At 40.9% G+C, this 17,880-nt stretch overlaps 1 protein-coding gene across 1 annotated transcript in view; it reads left to right on the top strand.

Moving 5' to 3' along the window:
* Window positions 1-9,171: 9,171 nt before the first annotated feature.
* The window catches only part of ASIC5 (acid sensing ion channel subunit family member 5), a 49,815-nt gene continuing 41,106 nt past the window's right edge, over window positions 9,172-17,880 (top strand). Inside the window, 2 exon segments of the mRNA XM_059924321.1 lie at window positions 9,172-9,325; window positions 16,384-16,493. Coding sequence (XP_059780304.1) covers window positions 9,172-9,325; window positions 16,384-16,493 — 264 coding nt within the window.

Below are 17,880 nucleotides of genomic sequence, written 5' to 3'. Positions count from 1 at the left end.
AATTCTTCTCTTCTTGAGGTCCCCAAAATGTCTTGAGTTTTCTGCACCTTCCAGGAAGTTACCTTCCTTACTAAGCTGGTTACGCTGCTGGGAACCATGTAACCAAGGTACCAAGTGCATATTTCCAAGAATCTTATTGGCTCTATAAAGTCAATCTTAGTTCCTTAAAGCTGTCTGGTCACATCTGAGTCTGTTTCTCTCAACTATGACACTCCAGTCAAAGCCTTGGCAATATAACACTTCCAATAGTGTCCTGTAATAAGGAGAACAGATTCTTATTGAACTTACGCAAATAACTATGTTGAAATAAAAATAAAAATACTAAGAGTTTCCGAATTCTAGAGGGATCGGGTAGGGAGAATAAGATAAATGTTTCATCTTTGTTTACAAAGGTATACTTTATCAAATTGCTGCAAGTCATAGACAGCTTGAGAGAGGAGGCTTCTTTAAACCTGGAAGAGCAAAACATAAATGAACCAGCAAGGTTTAAAAAAGAAAAAAGTCAAAAATATTGTAATCATCCCCATCAGTTCATTCAGTCCCATGGAATACATTCTTGGTCTTTATCTTTTGTTAGCAGTTATATGAAGCCATCAGTTTCTTCATTAGAGTTTCATAAATTCTTTCCCAGTTCAATGGTATGATCTGAAAGTTCATTAGAAAACTGTACTCTAGAGTGTGTCAGAGTCCTTTACTTGTATCTCTCTGAATATGAAACATGTTTGTAAAAGCATCAATGTAAAACAATAACTGTCTAGAAATGACAAAAAAAAACTTAAAATGACATGGTTAAAGAGCTGATTACAGTGCAATTGACAAAGGAAATTAGGTTATTTCCTTTGTGGTATACAACATTTTAAGACAATAAATAGAATTGACTGATAACGTTCACCAGAAATATCAGATTTCTAGAAACTTCACAGTTTCTGAAACACTTATATGCCTATAAAGAAGTCTTAGTCTTTCTTGCCCATGTACTTTAACATATCAAATAAACTTAATTAACGACCCTTTTTTATAAGGAGAGAGAACAAATCTTTGAGATATTTCAGGGGCCCTCTGAAACATATCTCAAAGTTAGTTCTAAGTAAAAAGAACAGCATTTGATTTGGGGAAGTTTGTCAAAAATATCAAAAAATTTTAAAACACTTGGTCAAATTGGATCAGGGGTCACTGTGAAACAATGCTTAGTTATCCATTTAACCAAGATAACAATTGAAGATGTCACAGGCAAATATAGATGGTTATATAGTTGTAAAAATCTTTGTTTTTCCAGACAGATTGCATTAAAAGTAAAGAAAACCTTTGTTTACAATTTATCATTAAGACCAGACCAATAATCTAAGAAAACTTTGTCTTTTAACAGAGAGAAAAACCAAATTTTAACTTTGCACCAGCTTACTTTTGTTAGTAAAACTCATTTACTAAATTAAAGTTATTCCGATTTTATCCAGATTGGCCACTCATAAAATTCCTTTCTAAAGGTTCCTTTTTTGGGTTTCCCTGGTAGCACGGTGGTTAAGAATCCACCTGCCAATGCAGGGGACACGGGTTCGAGCCCTGGTCCAGGAAGATCCCACATGCCACGGAGCAACTAAGCCTGTGCGCCACAACTACTGAGCCTGCACTCTAGAGCCCAACAGCCAGAACTACTGAGCCCACGTGCCACAACTACTGAAGCCCGTGCACCTAGAGCCCATGCTCCACAACAAGAGAAGCCACCGAAATGAGAAGCCCACGCACCGCAATGAACAGTAGCCCCCGCTCACTGCAACTAGAGAAAGCCTGCACGCAGCTAGAGAAAGCCTGCACGCAGCAACAAAGACCCAACGTAGCCAAAAATAAATAAATAAATGTAGAAGTAATATATAGATTCCTTTTTAAAAACCTTTTACAACCTTCTAATTCCATTTTATTTGCCCCTTGTTTTCTTTCCCATTTACAAATAACCAGCTTTAGGACAAAATCACTTTTTTTCCCTTAACAAATGCTTTTCCATTCTTTATACTTTTTTAAAAAAGTTTCCTTTCATTCAAAGATGCTTTCCTTATAATTTTAGGAGTTTTAATTACATATATTAAGTAGAATTCTTAATACTTTGAAACCCTAAATTTTTTTTAGTAAAAATAAAGAACTAAACAGTTGTGAATTGTATTAATGTTGCATGGCTTGGCATACTTATAAACACATTTTATAATTTTAAAAGGATATGCTACTTTATAGCACAATCTTTTAATAAGGCACAAGATATACACATTTACTTATAGACCCAATAGTTTTAGTCTATCTGAAAAAGAGGTGAAAAGTAGGTAAACTTAGACTTGTTTAGCAATAAAGGTTTCAGTATTTTATCTTATTTGGAAATGATCTAGACATTCTAGCATTTAACTAAACTTAGCAAAACTCTGAAGTTTTAAATTACCAAAATGTTTTGGGGAAACTATTGTTATGTAGACATATCATAAAACATAATTATTCTAAAAGAGTTCATCTAAAAACTCTTTTCCCATTTATATTTACTTACTTTTGAAAATATCACACCAAATTATTTTTCTTGCTGACAAATTTTGTAAAAGATAACGTGAAATTACTTGACTTTTAGCAAACCTAGGTACAATAAAAGTATTATACTTAATGCTGATAGCTCTAACAACATGTCTGTATTAATTAAACCAGCAAACTTAAACAAGTTTTACACCAAATGTTAATTTAATACCAAATATTTCCCAGACCACATGAACCTGAAATTCATTTGGGCTAGTTTCTATTATATTTCTGAGAATTTATATAAGTACTTAATTTTCTTTAAGTCAATTAAATAGAACTCTTTACAAATTAATTTTGGTTATACCATCTAGAGGTAAAAAAAAATACCATATCTAAAATGTACATATCTAGACATACAAAGTGTTAGACTCAGACAGAGATCTCATAGCTTTCTTTTCAAAACTTTAGCCAGGGAATTCCCTGGTGGTCCAGTGGTTAGGACTCAGTGCTTTCACTACCGGGGTCCGGGTTCAATCCCTGGTCAGGGAACTAAGATTCCCACAGGCCAAGTGGCGCCACCAAAAACAAGCAAACTTTAGCCATAAATCAATTATAACACAAAAGTCACTAGTTTATAAATTACAGTTGGAATAAAGTAAATCAACTTGCTTAGATGGCTTTTATAATTTGTGGGGAAGACTTTTAAGATTTGTGTTTGTCCTTGACAAGCAATTTTAAGAAGGTGGTTTGGACAAGAGAGTCCTGTTAGTAGTTTGTGTTTAAAAAGACCCCTTTCCTCAGTCTTTTAAATAAATCTTCAGTCTTAGGATTGGTGATGATCTAAAAAAGGGTTCTTGAAGAACTGGTAGAACATTTACATTTCAAAGCCACCGGGAGAGAAATGCAAGCTGCTCCTAGGAAGACTTTTGTTCCCTTTAAGGTCAGAATTTTGAAAAAACAGTTTTTTCGCAATGATTATAATAATCATAGACAATGTCACCAGGCCATTGGATGCATTGCTGCCTTCTATGGGAGATCAATCTTAGTGTTATAAGAAATAAGTTCAGAGAGAGATGGGCAGCAGGGAGAACACTGCAGCGGACATTCAGAGGAACAGGAAGAGGCAGGGGTGGGGTGGGGGGCGGAGGGAGACCTTCAGAAGCCTCAGAGGATGTTTTTCCAATTTGGAAATCCTTTGAAGTAATCGTGAGTTAGTGTCTCTGAGGGAAGCATTAGTGGATTCATTAGTGTGTTTGGAGCCCTCAAAATACCAGTTGAAATGTACTTCCCTATTTTGTCTTACATCCTTTTTTCTAACTGACTGGACACATAGACTAACAAATAAATTAGATAAATGAATAAATAAATTAGGTAAACCAATTCAGGGATTTCAAGGGAGCCCCAAGTAGGTCAATTTAATTGTTAATCGTCCCAGGTAATCACAGTCAGCAAAACAAATACTTGCAGGGCCGGGGTCCGCAGTTCTCATATGAAAACCCAGCAGGAGTTCCAGTGGGATTGCTCTGCAGACTGACCCTTAGAGAGGGAACTTTCCATATTCGACAGTAATTACTCCCCGGACCAAATAGAAAACGACATCTTGAAAACAGAAGTCAACAACAGAGGACAGACAAATAAATCAGAACCTCTCCCAAGGTGAGAGCCTTGAGTGGAGCTCTCACCAGCAAGTCCAGGGCCGCGGAGGAGATGCTGGAGCGCCGTGCACTCCCGCAGCGGCTTCACTCGCACCCGAGGTTGCGCCAGAGCTGGGGGTGTAGCCTATTCATCGGATGCCGTGAAAGGTCGACCCCCAAACAATGCAGAGGCTGCAGTTAAGAAAAGAATTTATTTGTGGTCTGAAGAACTGTCGTTTGCAAGACACAGATTCGGGTAAAACCAAGAGTGTCCTAAGGAAGAGAAAGAGTCAGGGGCTTGTAAAGACAAAAAGCCACGAGGTTGTTAAAGTTACCTGGCGAGAACGATGATGGACTCTTGATGTGGGTCAGGAAATGCTTGTCCCTGAGGAATCATGCGTCGTTTTCGGGTAGGGGTCCAAAAAGCACATGGGTTGTGGCGAGTTATTTTAGGGTGAGGGTCTGGAAAGTGTCTCGAGTTTCTGGCCGATGTTCTGGACGCCTTCACTAGGGCGATAAGCGATAAGTGGTCAAAGGTCAGATTCCATCCGGGCTGAGACGCCCTGAAGTCACATTTCCCCAGTGGCCTCCGGGCTCCACGTAGGAGCTCTCTTAGCAGTAGAGACACAATGATGATTTTCCTTCTACACTCGTTTCCAAGGGAAAAGGAAAAAAAAGAAACACTCGTGGGACATGCGTTTGTGCAAGGCTGCTCTAGCCCACTGGGTAGAAATGGCTTTTGTCCACTATTGCTGGTGTGATTTGTCATGAAACTCCCACCAACATTTTAATATTCATTCTTTCCCTAGGTCAAACGTGATATTTTGCCATTTAATATATGTTCCCAGATTATGCTTTTCATTATATAAATTAATATAATTTTTTAGATAACTGTACTATTTATACAATGAGAAATCATTCAAAATTGTCTATATAGTATGAGTTGTACAAAAACAAATTTTATGATATAATCTTCATATATCATATAATTTTTAAGAGTACTAAGAACACATTTTATAATCAATTGTATAAAATGGATAAAATAATGAAAAAGTTTAGGTATGTAGCCATAATATATTGTTTGAATCAAATGAAATTATTGCTTTTGTAAGTCAGAATAGTTGAATATCAGCAACTTCATATGGTTCATGTTATTACTATTCAAGTAATACTTAGTACTAAACATAAAAATATTATTAAAGGGGGTTTTGAGTCAGGAAAATTTGTGAAATGCTCAGATAGACAAGTCAATTCTTTGAAAAGGAAGAGGGAAGCCAATTCTGATGCTGCCAGGCTAAACATATCTTTAAATATTCAACAAAATCTGCGTAATAACTTATTAGCAGAGAACCCAAGATTTCACCCTGATTGTGCAATTTTCAGATATGATTTCCCATCGCTTCCAACCCAAACATCTCTTAATAAATCTGAAGCCCAGTGACTAAGATCTGCAGTTTCCTAAGTCCTTCATCCTTTTTTTTTTTTTTTTTTTTTTTTTAGTCCTTCATCCTTAGCGCGCTCGCCGCGACTCTCCCACTGAACTCTTCCTCGTTCTTTAACATGGCACTTCCTGCGCTTTGTTTCCACGCTTTCCGTGATAACCCCAGCGGAGCACTGTATTCGCCTCCCCAGTGTTCAACAAGACTCTGTACTTAAATTCTTAGACTCACTATGTTTGATTGCTAACCTGGGGTTTTCCGCCTGATTTGCTCACTGGGCTGTGTTTCCTCCAGGTGAGCTCGGTGTGTTCTCTCCCTCGCATCTTCGGCACGCAGCATCCACCCAGGTAAACAAGGAGGCAGCGAACGTTCTGCCAAGGTGAATCTCCTCTTCCCATCACCCCTTGTTCAGCAGAGTCAAGGACCAATCTAAACGCTCAGCTACTCAACAGAGAAGGAGCCTATCGATAGTACTTAGAAACATGGGGATAAACATGGATAACCTTTGAAGAAAGTCAGTGAGCTTTGCTTTAAAATTATGAATCTCAGGCACTGTGGATTGTATATTTATAGCAAATATTTGCACACAGGCAGGTGGGGAAGTCAACAACGTGCTGAGTACCTGTCAATAAAAGTCGTTCCGGTGCAGTTCACTATCTTCTGTGCATTTTGAATTCTCATGAGTCCAAGATTAAATTGATCACTCCCAAATAATTGACCAATATGTGTGAAATGATTTGCACAAATGGATGGAGAAAATTCAATAAAGAGAAAGAGAAAATAAGTATGTAACTTTTGTAATGCCTATTACGTGCCAGACACCGCATTAGGGTTGTTTCACAGATTCATGCATTTTCGGTCCTCTGAGAACCGAGGCTGCCAATGTTGGGAGATAAGAGAGCCGAATGTAAACCAGACCCTCATTCCGACGTGCTGCCTTGTAATTCCCAGCTGGTAGACTTCAGTAGCTCTCTGGGAGATTACAGTTCCTGGCACAGAATTCTTGAAACATTGTAATTACTCAAGTGATAAGAGTGGTGGGAGCATCTTTTGTTCTAATATTTGGCCTTTGACCCCGACTCCTGACACAGCTCCTGAAACCCTTGTCATTTGCTGGAGGACAGGAGTGTCTTTTGTTCTAAGGAGGTGCCTCTGGGTGGGGTCCTGGACGAGGGCGGGTCACTGGAAACGCTAAGCCACCGTCAGAAGCTCGGGATTTTCAGGCCCAGCCCCTTTCTCTTGTGAAGGGAGAAGGGCGGAGAATGGGGTTACAGATCCGTCACGCCTGTGTGATGAACCCTCCACGCTATCCCAAGAGCCTGGCCTCCCCAGGGCCCGCTGCGTGCACAGGGGAAGGTGTGGGAGGGCGGCACTCAGCGGGCAGCGGGGCTCTGCACCCCTCCGCACACCGTGCCTTGCAGCCCTCTTCATCTGGCTGTTCATCTGCACCCTTTAATAAACTGGTAAACACGAGGAAGTGTTTCTCTGAGCGCTGAAAGCCGTCCTAGCAAGTAATCGGACCTGAGGAGGGGGTCAGGGGAGCCTCCAGTTTGTAGCCAAATCGGACGGAGGCTGTGGGTGACCCGAGGAACTACTGCTGCAGTTGGCATCTGAGTGGCAGTCAGAGGCGGTCCTGTGGGGCTGACCCCTAACCTGGGGGATCTGACGCCATCTCCAGGTAGAAACCATTAGAAGCCAGTGAAATCGTAGGACAGACACCTGCTGGTGTCCCGCCTTCCTCCTTCCTCCTTTTGGATGTGTTTTGTCCTTGCCCCCTCTCGTGACTTTTGTGGGGAGCTCTTGGTGGCCTCTGCACCGAGAGCACCTGTGCTCCGGGGCAGAGACCCCGCCTGTGAGGGCCGTACCCCCAGCAGCCCTCGTCTGGGGGCAACGAGCCCGGGCCCTGGTTCCCCATGCCCCCCACTGGCTAATCTGCTGCCCACCATCTCCCCACTCTCGCCCCACGTCCAAGTGGGATTTCTAAGTCTGCGTTGGCGTAACAACAGTCATCAGTAATTCCGAAGGAAAAGAAAAGACAATCGCTTGATGGGGGGAAAAACCTCCACACATCTGGTGACCAGAAGTAAACTGCTCCGTGTGAGAGTAAAGGAGCCACAACAGGTAAGAAGCTTTTTTTCTTTTTACAGCCCTTTACTCACTCTCCTCTTTATCAAGGATCAAGTCCCACGTTTTGCATTTCTGTAAACCTAGGAATATCTTTAATTGTCTTATACAACAAAGAAATCAATTTTTATGATAATGATTTGCTGATTTGACTTTGATTTTAACTTTTATTTGCTTAAGTGACAGAATTGCAATAACCAGAATCTGACCTGTAAATCCGGTTTATTAGTTCTCCAGGAAGTAAGGCATTTGTGAAAGGATAAGTCTCACTAGTTCCAAATTTGCTTCAAGGCTTGGATCTGTTTAAACAGCCAAATTAAAAGAGATGCATCCAAACTTAATAGGATAAAATATCAATAGGACACCCAAAGGCTCATATCTCTGGTGTAAAAAACAAAGTGCTTAGTATTTTCTACATAGCATTTGTATTTCATAAGCTCCTAGGTATTTAAAATACAGCCTGGGTTTTAGAAGTTAAAATCGCTTAGTTCATTATCTCTCCAACAACGGAGAATCTTTTAAAACACTGTACCAAAATATAAATAATCTTAAGTGTTAAACTATGTTATTATAAGGTTATTTAAATTTGCCCTAAAAACATTCATTCAGTCAGAATATTGAGCACGATGGCTAAGGTATAAGCAGTGTTCTAGGCTCAAGGGTTCAAATGACAAGCAGCACAGAAAATATCCATTCTTCCATAAAGATAATACTCTTAGTAAGAGAAAAATGACAATAAAAATTAAGATGAATTAAGAAAAAAAGACGATGATTTTAGATCACAATGAATAAAATAAAACAGGGTCATGAGACAGGGAGTAGCAGGGCTTGGGAAGCTTGATTGACAAGGAACGGGCCCTCCGAGAGGTGCCACCAGCGAGCCCAAACGGTAGGAAGGAATCAGCCAGGCCCAGATCTGGGTAGACATGATATCAGAAGCTTGACTCCTGTAAAGGATTTAAACTCCAAAGCAAATGTATAAAAACTTACCAATAAGGGGCTTCCCTGGTGGTGCAGTGGTTGAGAATCTGCCTGCCAATGTAGGGGACACGGGTTCGAGCCCTGGTCTGGGAAGATCCCACATGCCACGGAGCAACTAGGCCCGTGAGCCACAACTACTGAGCCTGCGCGTCTGGAACCTGTGCTCCGCGACAAGAGAGGCCGCGATAGTGAGAGGCCCGCGCACCGTGATGAAGAGTGGCCCCCGCTTGCCACAACTAGAGAAAGCCCTCGCACAGAAACGAAGACCCAACACAGCCATAAATAAATAAATAAATAAACAAACAAATAAATAAATAATAAAAGTAAAGGAATTCCTTTAAAAAAAAAAAAACTTACCAATAAAGTTGTACATGCAGCAAATTTCAAGTCACAGGTGTAACTTACTGTCTGCTGAAAGTGCGTGCTTGGCCCCGGCGTGACTGCTTACACTTGTTTCAAGGCAGGCCTTTCCGAGTGCTGTTTGCTGACAGTGACGGGGCCGAGCGATGCCTCCATCCTGCCAGCACTGCTGTCTGTCCCCACGACTGCGAAAACCCTTCCCAGCAGAGCAGAGCGGTGACGTCGAGGCTGTGGCGGGTGTGAACAGACAGACCCCTATCCAGCTCACCCGAATTCTTGTCTCCTCTGCCCAGGACAGAAGTACGGGCTGTGGGTGACGACATGAATGTGAACACAAGCGCACACATGCCCGCATCACAGGTGGCATGGAACCAGAGCCTTCGTCTGCCTGCACAGAAAGCACCTCAAGGCTGGGGGGGCGGGAAGACTCCTCACGAGCCCCACCTGTTGCAGTGGAACATTCTTGCCACGAGCATGTGCGCTGCCGTCAGCTGACATTCTGAAACTAAATACAGCAAGTCCCCTGCATACGAACCTTCGAGCTGTGAACTTTCAAAGACGCAAACGTGCGTTCGCACGTCCAGTCACGTAAGTTAGTTCACGTGTCTGGCGTACGTTGTTATGTGTGTGCACCCTCCCCAGGGGCTGTGCTTTCGTATACTTTACTGTACAGGACTGTACAGAGCACAGTAATACAGGATCTTCATTTCAAGCCCAGGGTGTCTGGAAGCAAGCGTAAAAGCAGTGGTATAGAGCCAATTGTGTTGTTGGGTACCTAGGCTAACTTTGTTGGATTTACGAACAAATTGGACTTACGAACGCGCTCTCAGAATGGAAATCGTTCATATGTAGGGGACTTACTGTAATGCAAAACTATTGCAGTTTCCCTGTTGGTGGGAATGTAAATTGATACAGCCACTATGGAGAACAGTATGGAGGTTCCTTAAAAAACTAAAAATAGAACTCCCATATGATCCAGCAATCCCACTACTGGGCATATACCCTGAGAAAACCATAATTCAAAAAAGAGTCATGTACCAAAATGTTCATTGCAGCTCTATTTCCAATAGCCAGGACATGGAAGCAACATAAGTGTCCATCAACAGATGAATGGATAAAGAAGATGTGGCACATATATACAATGGAATATTACTCAGCCATAAAAAAATGAAATTGAGTTATTTGTAGTGAGGTGGATGGACCTAGAGTCTGTCCTACAGAGTGAAGTAAGTCAGAAAGAGAAAAACAAATAACTGTATGCTAACACATATATATGGAATCTAAAAATAATAGTTCTGATGAACCTAGGGGCAGGACAGGAATAAAGACACAGACATAGAGAATGGACTTGAGGACACGGGGAGGGGGAAGGGTAAGCTGGGATGAAGTGAGAGAGTGGCATGGACATATATACACTGCCAAATGTAAAATAGATAGCTAGTGGGAAGCAGCCGCATAGCACAGGGAGATCAGCTCGGTGCTTTGTGACCACCTAGAGGGGTGGGATAAGGAGGGTGAGAGGGAGATGCAAGAGGGAGGAGATATGGGGGTATATGTATACGTATAGCTGATTCACTTTGTTATACAGCAGAAACTAACACAACAACATAAAGCAATTATACTCCAATAAAGATGTTAAAAAAAAAAGACTATAGGCTGCACATGACTTTGAAGATTGAAATAGCTGTAATATCTTTCTATCTAAACATTGGAAACATCTGCTTGTAATTATAATTGTTGTGATTCTTCCAACAAAAAAAAAACTTGTACAAGTCATCTCTACTTGACAATGTGGGCTAATCTATAACAGTCATTGCTAACAAGTATTGAGCTCACCATGGAGCAGACACATTACCTCATTTAATTCATGGACAACTTTATGAGAAGCCATTGTACTTGATCCTAAGGAGAATCTGAGTGACCTTTCCTGGCTACACAGCCAGTCAATGGCAGAGTCAGGCCATTGCAAACACTATGCGTTTTCTACTCTGCTAGGCTGCCTTCTGTTAATAAACTAACTTTGTCTCCTAAAAGAGATTATTGTCTTGATATTTGCTCAAACTGATTGACAAAGTATAACCCACTTGATGAACTGTAATAACTGCAAGTAGGAGAACCACAAAATGTAAGAGAAAGAAATTCTATAAAAAACAAACAGAAAAATAATGGCAACTTTGCATATGATCCACTCCTGGGCATATACCTGGACAAAGCTATAATTCAAAAAAGATACATGCACATCCTATGTTCATAGCAGCACTGTTCACAATAGCCAAGACATGGAAACAACCTAAATGTCCAGCGACAGAGGAATGGATAAAGATGTTGTACATGTATACAATGGAATATTACTCAGCCATAAAAAAGGATGAAATAATGCCATTTGCAGCAACATGGATGCAGCTAGACATGATTATACTAAGCGAAGTCAGTCAGACAGAGAAAGACAAATACCACAGGATACCGCTTACAGGTGGAATCTAAAATATGACACAAATGAACTTATCTACCAAACAGAAACAGACTCACAGACATAGAGAACAGACTTGTGGTTGCCAGGGGGGAGGGGCTGGGGGACGGATGGAGTGGGAGTTTGGGATTAACAGATACAGACTATTGTATATAGGATGGATAAATAACAAGTTCCTACTGTAGAGCACAGGGGACTATATTCAATATCCTGTAATCAACCGTCATGGAAAAGAAAAAAATACATTATTTATCTTGATAAAAAAGAAAAATAATGACAACTTTAAACCTTTTTTTAAACTCAAATTATCATTCAGACCTGAGCGAGTCGTGGCTTATTTTAAGCAAAAGTTTTCAGTCACCTCAAGCTAAAAAGGCCATTGTAAAAGAGCCATGGGCCTGCAAACCATAGCTGCTGGCACCAGCCAAGGGCAGACCTCATGTCACAGAAGGGAAAGAACCATGGCTATCTCCTCAACTGACAGATCAATTCAGCACATCAACAGCGACTCTGCAAACACACTTGCACCCACAGACTCCAGCTGTCTTTGTTTTTTTTTTAATATTTATTTATTTATTTGGTTGCACCGGGTCTTCGTTGCAGCACGTGGGCTCCTTAGTTGCAGCTCGCCAGCTCTTTAGTTGTGGCATGCAAACTCTGAGTTGCGGCATGCATGTGGGATCTAGTTCCCTGACCAGGGATCAAACCCCTGCGTTGGGAGAGTGGAGTCCTATCCACTGCACCACCAGGGAAGTCCCCCCAGCTGTCTTTAGCCACCTGCTTTGGTATGTCGTCTGAGAAACACATTTGTCCCGGTGAAGGCTGGTTTTCGCTTGTGTACAGTGAATGCTCAGAATTGTTACAGAAGGGGAGCAAAGAGTGCTCCTCGACCCTTCGAGGGTCCCTGGCTGTGTCTGAAAGTCAAACTGCCATATCAACAGGAGGAAAGTTTACGAATGCTGTTGACCTTGAGCATGCACACAGGAGCCTTCATCAGGGAACGAAGCCCGGAAAGGACCAGAGCAGGAAGCTTTTCTATTTTGTAGACCAAGAAACAATAAGTTTGTGAAGAATTGACAGGACAAAGGGGTTTGAGGTAGTAAATAGTGAAGAAATAACTTGAGATATAAGGGCGAGAGGAGTAGGTTTTGTTTGCAGATTTCTCCGGTGACTTCTCTGGGCTGATAAGAGTAAAAGGAGGATTTATTTCCTGCCTTTAGGCAGAAAGTGGGGAACTTTTCCTGCATTTACTGCTTCTTAATTGCCTTCACCTCCATATAACTTTTACGTCAAAGAAGCATATTTGAGGTGATATATTCTGGCATTTCCTTCATTACTGGTCACTTTGGTTGTCCTTTGTATCTGTTATCTAACTTGGTATTACACACACACACACACACACACACACACACACAACAATCTCAGTCACTTAACAATTCTTTTGAAAATCCCGTATTTTCTTCAGGAGAGAGGTTATATCATATTAAAGGACCTCCAGGAAAGAATAGGTATTTGAATTTTTCTTTATTCAGACAAAAATGTACACATTGTAAGACAATATTGATACAAAAAGAGCACCAAGTCAAAAATGAAAGTCACCAGGTTCCACCTCCCAGAAATGACTAATCATTAACTAGAGTCAAATACTCCCCGAATTTTCCCATGTCTAGAAAAACAATTATTTTAAATATTATAAACTTAGTCAAATCTCTCTTTACTTATGTTGAAAAATGTAAATATGTGTGTGTTACACAAGTTTTCAACCCCAGCAAAGACCCTCTCACCTCCTAAGAGCTGTAAGCAAACCAGTGTCTGTTGATTAACAGGTTGATTTCACTTTCCTGAGAAAAACATCCCCTAAAGATATTCATCCCCAAAGAAGCCCTCTCCAACATGGCTGCTTCTTCTCTCCACAACCCCCCAGGCCTCGTACCATGGGGAGCGATAGAAACTCTACTCCCTTTTTTTTAATTTAATTTTTATTTTATATTGGAATATAGTTGATTTACAATGTTGTGTTAGTGTCAGGTGTACAGCAAAGTGATTCCGTTATACATATACATATATCCACTCTTTTTTAGGTTCTTTTCCCATATAGGTCATTACAGAGTATTAAATAGAGTTCCCTGTGCTCTACAGCAGGTCCATGTTGGTTATCTATTTTAAATATAAAAGTGTGCATACGTCCATTCCAATCTCCCAGTGTATCCCCCTCAACCTTTCTCCTTTGGTAACCACAGGTTTGTTTTCTATGTCTGTGAATCTGTTTCTCTTTTGTAAATAAGTTCATTTGTATCATTTTTTTTTAGATTCTACATTTAAGTGATATCAGATGATATTTGTCTTCCTCTGTCTGACTTACTTCGCTTAGTATGACAATCTCTAGGTCCATCTATGTTGCTGCAAATGGCAGAAGTTCATTCTTTTTTATGGCTGTCTACTCACTTCTTATTCTTGTTTTCAGACTATTCTTTTTTCTTTCTTTCTCTCTAAAAACTGCATCACTCCTCACTGTTGCGATGATGGGCAGAATCCTGCACTGTCCTCTCATGTGTCCAAGTGGTTCTACCTACCTGCTTATTGGCTTTCTCTTCAAAGGTTCTCCTTTGTTTATTCTTGGAACTTTCAATACACGTCTAGACGGTCCTATGAGCAGCCTGGACTTTCAGTTCCCTCTCCTCCTCTGAGGATCTTGAACTTCACTTTTTCTCAGCCAGTCACTTCCGCCGTCACCACCGGCATCTGCACCGCCAACACTGTAGCCATTAAACACACGTGGCTATGGACACTTGGAATGTGCTTGGTCCAAATAGAGATGTGAGTGTAAAATATACACCAGATTTTGAAGACCAAGGGCTAAAAGAAGAATGGGGAAATGTCTCCTTAATAATTCTTATGCTGATTACAAGTCCAAATAATATTTTTTAATTATTTTGTTACAAAAGAGCCATGATTAAAATTAATTTCACCTGTTTCTCCTTTTTTATGTCTACAGGAAAATTTGAAATTACAAATGTGTCTTGTCCTAGTGCCATGCTCCTGGGTTCACCTTAGAATCATAAGCATGAACCTCAGGTGGGCTCTTCACATTATTTTCATCTTCTCCTCTCTCCCCTACCCCTAGAACACGAAGGTTAAAGCAGAAGGAGTGGATCCAGTATGGAGTCAGAGTTGTTCTTCCCTGTTACACGCTGACTTCCGCATTTGTCACCTTCATGCACACTGTCTCCTCAGACTGAGGACCCTTGATTTCCCCTGCCAGGTTTTACTTCTTTTATTCCCCTAGCACATTTCCTTCTCCAACGCGTTAGGTAACCTACTCACTGATTAGGTTTACTGTCACTTGCTGCTAAACCAGCAGCTCCACAAGATTAGTCATCTCTGTTTTGCTCATGGATGCATCCTGCCAAGCTGGGAGCAGCGCCTGGGCCACATCAGGTGTCCTGTCTTTGTTGAATGAAGACAACTATCCCTGGGAATTTAATGCAAAACCCAAGCACAGTGTAAAAATACGTCTCATTGTTCTTGACGGACTGAAAGCATTACAGAGATTTTGGCCTTTTGCTGTGACATAGATGTCATGAGGTATTTCTCTCCATCTTCCACATCTTTCCTGGCATTCACCTGGATTGTCACGTTTGTTTTGCTACAGAGCTGCAGAAGAGTTTCATCTCGTGTATAAACTCACTGCTCACTTTTGAAAACCAGGCTTTATCGTCAGGCTTAGTTGCCAAGGAACCTCACAACTTTTCCACAAATCCTCAGTTAAAATCCATCTGATTTCTCTAGTGTGTGTACGGGTTTTCTAGCACTGCTGAAACAATCTACCACAGATGTGGTGGCTTAAAACAACAGAAACTTATTCTCTCACAGTTCTCCCAACATTCTAAGTCAAGGCGTGGCCCGGGCCAGGCCCCCACCAAGGCTCCAGGGAGGAACTCTTCCTGCCTCGTCCAGCTTCTGGGGCCCCCGGAGACCCTTGGCTGATGGCAGCATCATTCCAATCGCTGCCTCTGTCCTCACACAGCCTCCGCCCTGTGTGTCCCTGCGTCCAAAACCCGGATGATTTCATCTTGAGAGTCTTAACAGATCACATCTATCCATACAAAGACTCTATCTCCAAATAAGGTCACATTGAGGTTCCGGGTGGACGTGAATTTTTTTTTAACCCCACTGTAGTGTGTGAAATTCACATGAGAAAAAATTAAATCGTTTCTATTATATCATGCCCGATGATCTACACCTCATGAATGTTCAGTTTTTAAAATTTGCCATCTTTAGGACTTCCCTGGTGGCGCAGTGGTTGAGAGTCCGCCTGCCAATGCAGGGGACACGGGTTCAAGCCCTGGTCTGGGAAGATCCCACATGCCATGGAGCGGCTGGGCCCGTGTGCCGCAACTGCTGAAGCCCGCGCACCTAGAGCCCGTGCTCCGCAACGGGGAGAGGCCACTGCAATGAGAAGCCCACGCACCGCAACGAAGACCCAACGCAGCCAAAAATAAATAAATAAATAAATTTATTTTTTTTAAAAAATTGCCATCTTTGAGTTCTTTTGTTTTGCTTTGTTTTTGGAAGATGCACTAAGTGCACAACTTATAACCCTTCTTTAGAATAGTTCCCAAAGGTATGAAAATTATGGGAAATCAATATTTTTGTTCTAAGTCGTTGGATGGTAGGTAAATTTCTCCCAAATGTTCTACTGTGCAAAGAGATAAGAGGTCAGAGTTGAGAAAAGAGACAGGAACATACAATTGCCAGTACAATGTTTGGATAATTTGACGCTATCCGGGTAACCTTGACCCCGGTGACACATGATTTTGCAACCTCCTGGGCCTGCAGGTTCAGCGTTAGTAGAGTCCTTCCCTACCTTGACCAATTTCCGGAACAGTTGCAACGCTGGAAGAAAGCCCCAGAGGTGCTTATACAGAGGCTGTTTCCCCGGTGGCGTGGCAGCAGCTGAGTGACAAACAAACCTCCCACGGACTGGACCAATGGCAGGTATGGCAGAGCTGAAGTGAGAAACTCACCAGCAGTCCCCGCAGCCTTTCATTTCCAGAAGGCTGAACACACCAGCCGGGGATGGGCTTTTTGAACATAGAAATAATTAGGATATATCCGAGGTGCATTTAATATATGATTGTTAATGATGGTGTTACAGATCTGTAACATTTTCCTGTGTGTATTACTCCTATGTGCATTACAAAACAGTTGCTTCCTATATTTAAAAATCGAAGGATGGGCATTTCATTTAATCAGTGCACAAAAATGCAAATCAGAAGAATTCTGTTTGGATAACAAGTTCAACATCTTATTAAATATCAAAAAATAGAATAAAGAAACAGAGAATCTGTGACTCGATTTTGTGTTGACCCAAGAAGTTCTGTTTCTAGTATATCTGCTAGAAAAGGATAAAATACATATAGCAGAGGAAACTGAGTTATTTACAAGGAACACCCAAAAGTTAGCATGTCTATATGTTGCCTTACCACTCTTTTTATAACCACCCAAGTAATTGAGAGCCAAAATATCATGAACCCTATCTCCTTTCTACAGCTAAGTATTTTGGTGCTTTAAATTGATTGATCTGAGTACAAAACATCACAAGTTTGTATTCTCAAATTAACAATGTTTTTCTTCTAAAATATATTTTTGAGTTACTAATTTTAATAGGTAATTATTGAAAATAGACAGTAGTAAATACAGTAATTTATTTCGATTAGTTCTTCCAGAAAAGGTGCCATTTTAAACAATTTTTTTAAAATAGCAACTATGGAAATAGGTTTTAATGTACAGAATAATAAAGAAATTCTTTATTTTTTAAAAAATAGGGGAGATCAAAAGTTAAAGCTCTACTTTAGAGAAGAATGCCAACAAAATATAGCAAGAAAGACAGAAAGAGAATATCATCATTTTGTAAACACCATAGCAATAATTAATTAAGATGAGACTCACTGATTTATACTAAAATCACTGAGTGAAATGTTGGGGACGAGACAGGCTAATCTCCCACAGATTACTTATTAATTACAAAGGGAAAAGGTATGTTTACAAAGGAGAAATCTGACTGACACACCTTAACCGAGAGATCGAGCTTATTGTCACCAATAGGAGGAGAGTCTGAGGTCATGTGCTCCTTGATGTGATGCTTTGTGAAGGACACTCATCCCCGTGTGGTTCCAATGACCCTAAATACTAGACCTGAGCCTGATGACGAAGAAGAAACTGTACAACCCCAAACTGAGAGGCATTCGGCAAAACATCTGACGTGGATTCTTCAAAATTAGCAATGTAATGAGAAGACAGAAAAAAAACCCAAAAAGCAAAAAATAAATTAATGGGTAGGGAACTGTTCCGGATGAAAAGTGAATAAACAGAAATGACAAGG

The sequence above is a fragment of the Balaenoptera ricei genome, chromosome 5 (genome assembly GCF_028023285.1).
Source record: "Balaenoptera ricei isolate mBalRic1 chromosome 5, mBalRic1.hap2, whole genome shotgun sequence".
In the NCBI taxonomy this organism is placed as follows: Eukaryota; Metazoa; Chordata; class Mammalia; order Artiodactyla; family Balaenopteridae; genus Balaenoptera; species Balaenoptera ricei.
Note: the sequence above shows the minus strand (reverse complement) of the source record. Positions and strands in the feature narration are given on the sequence as shown.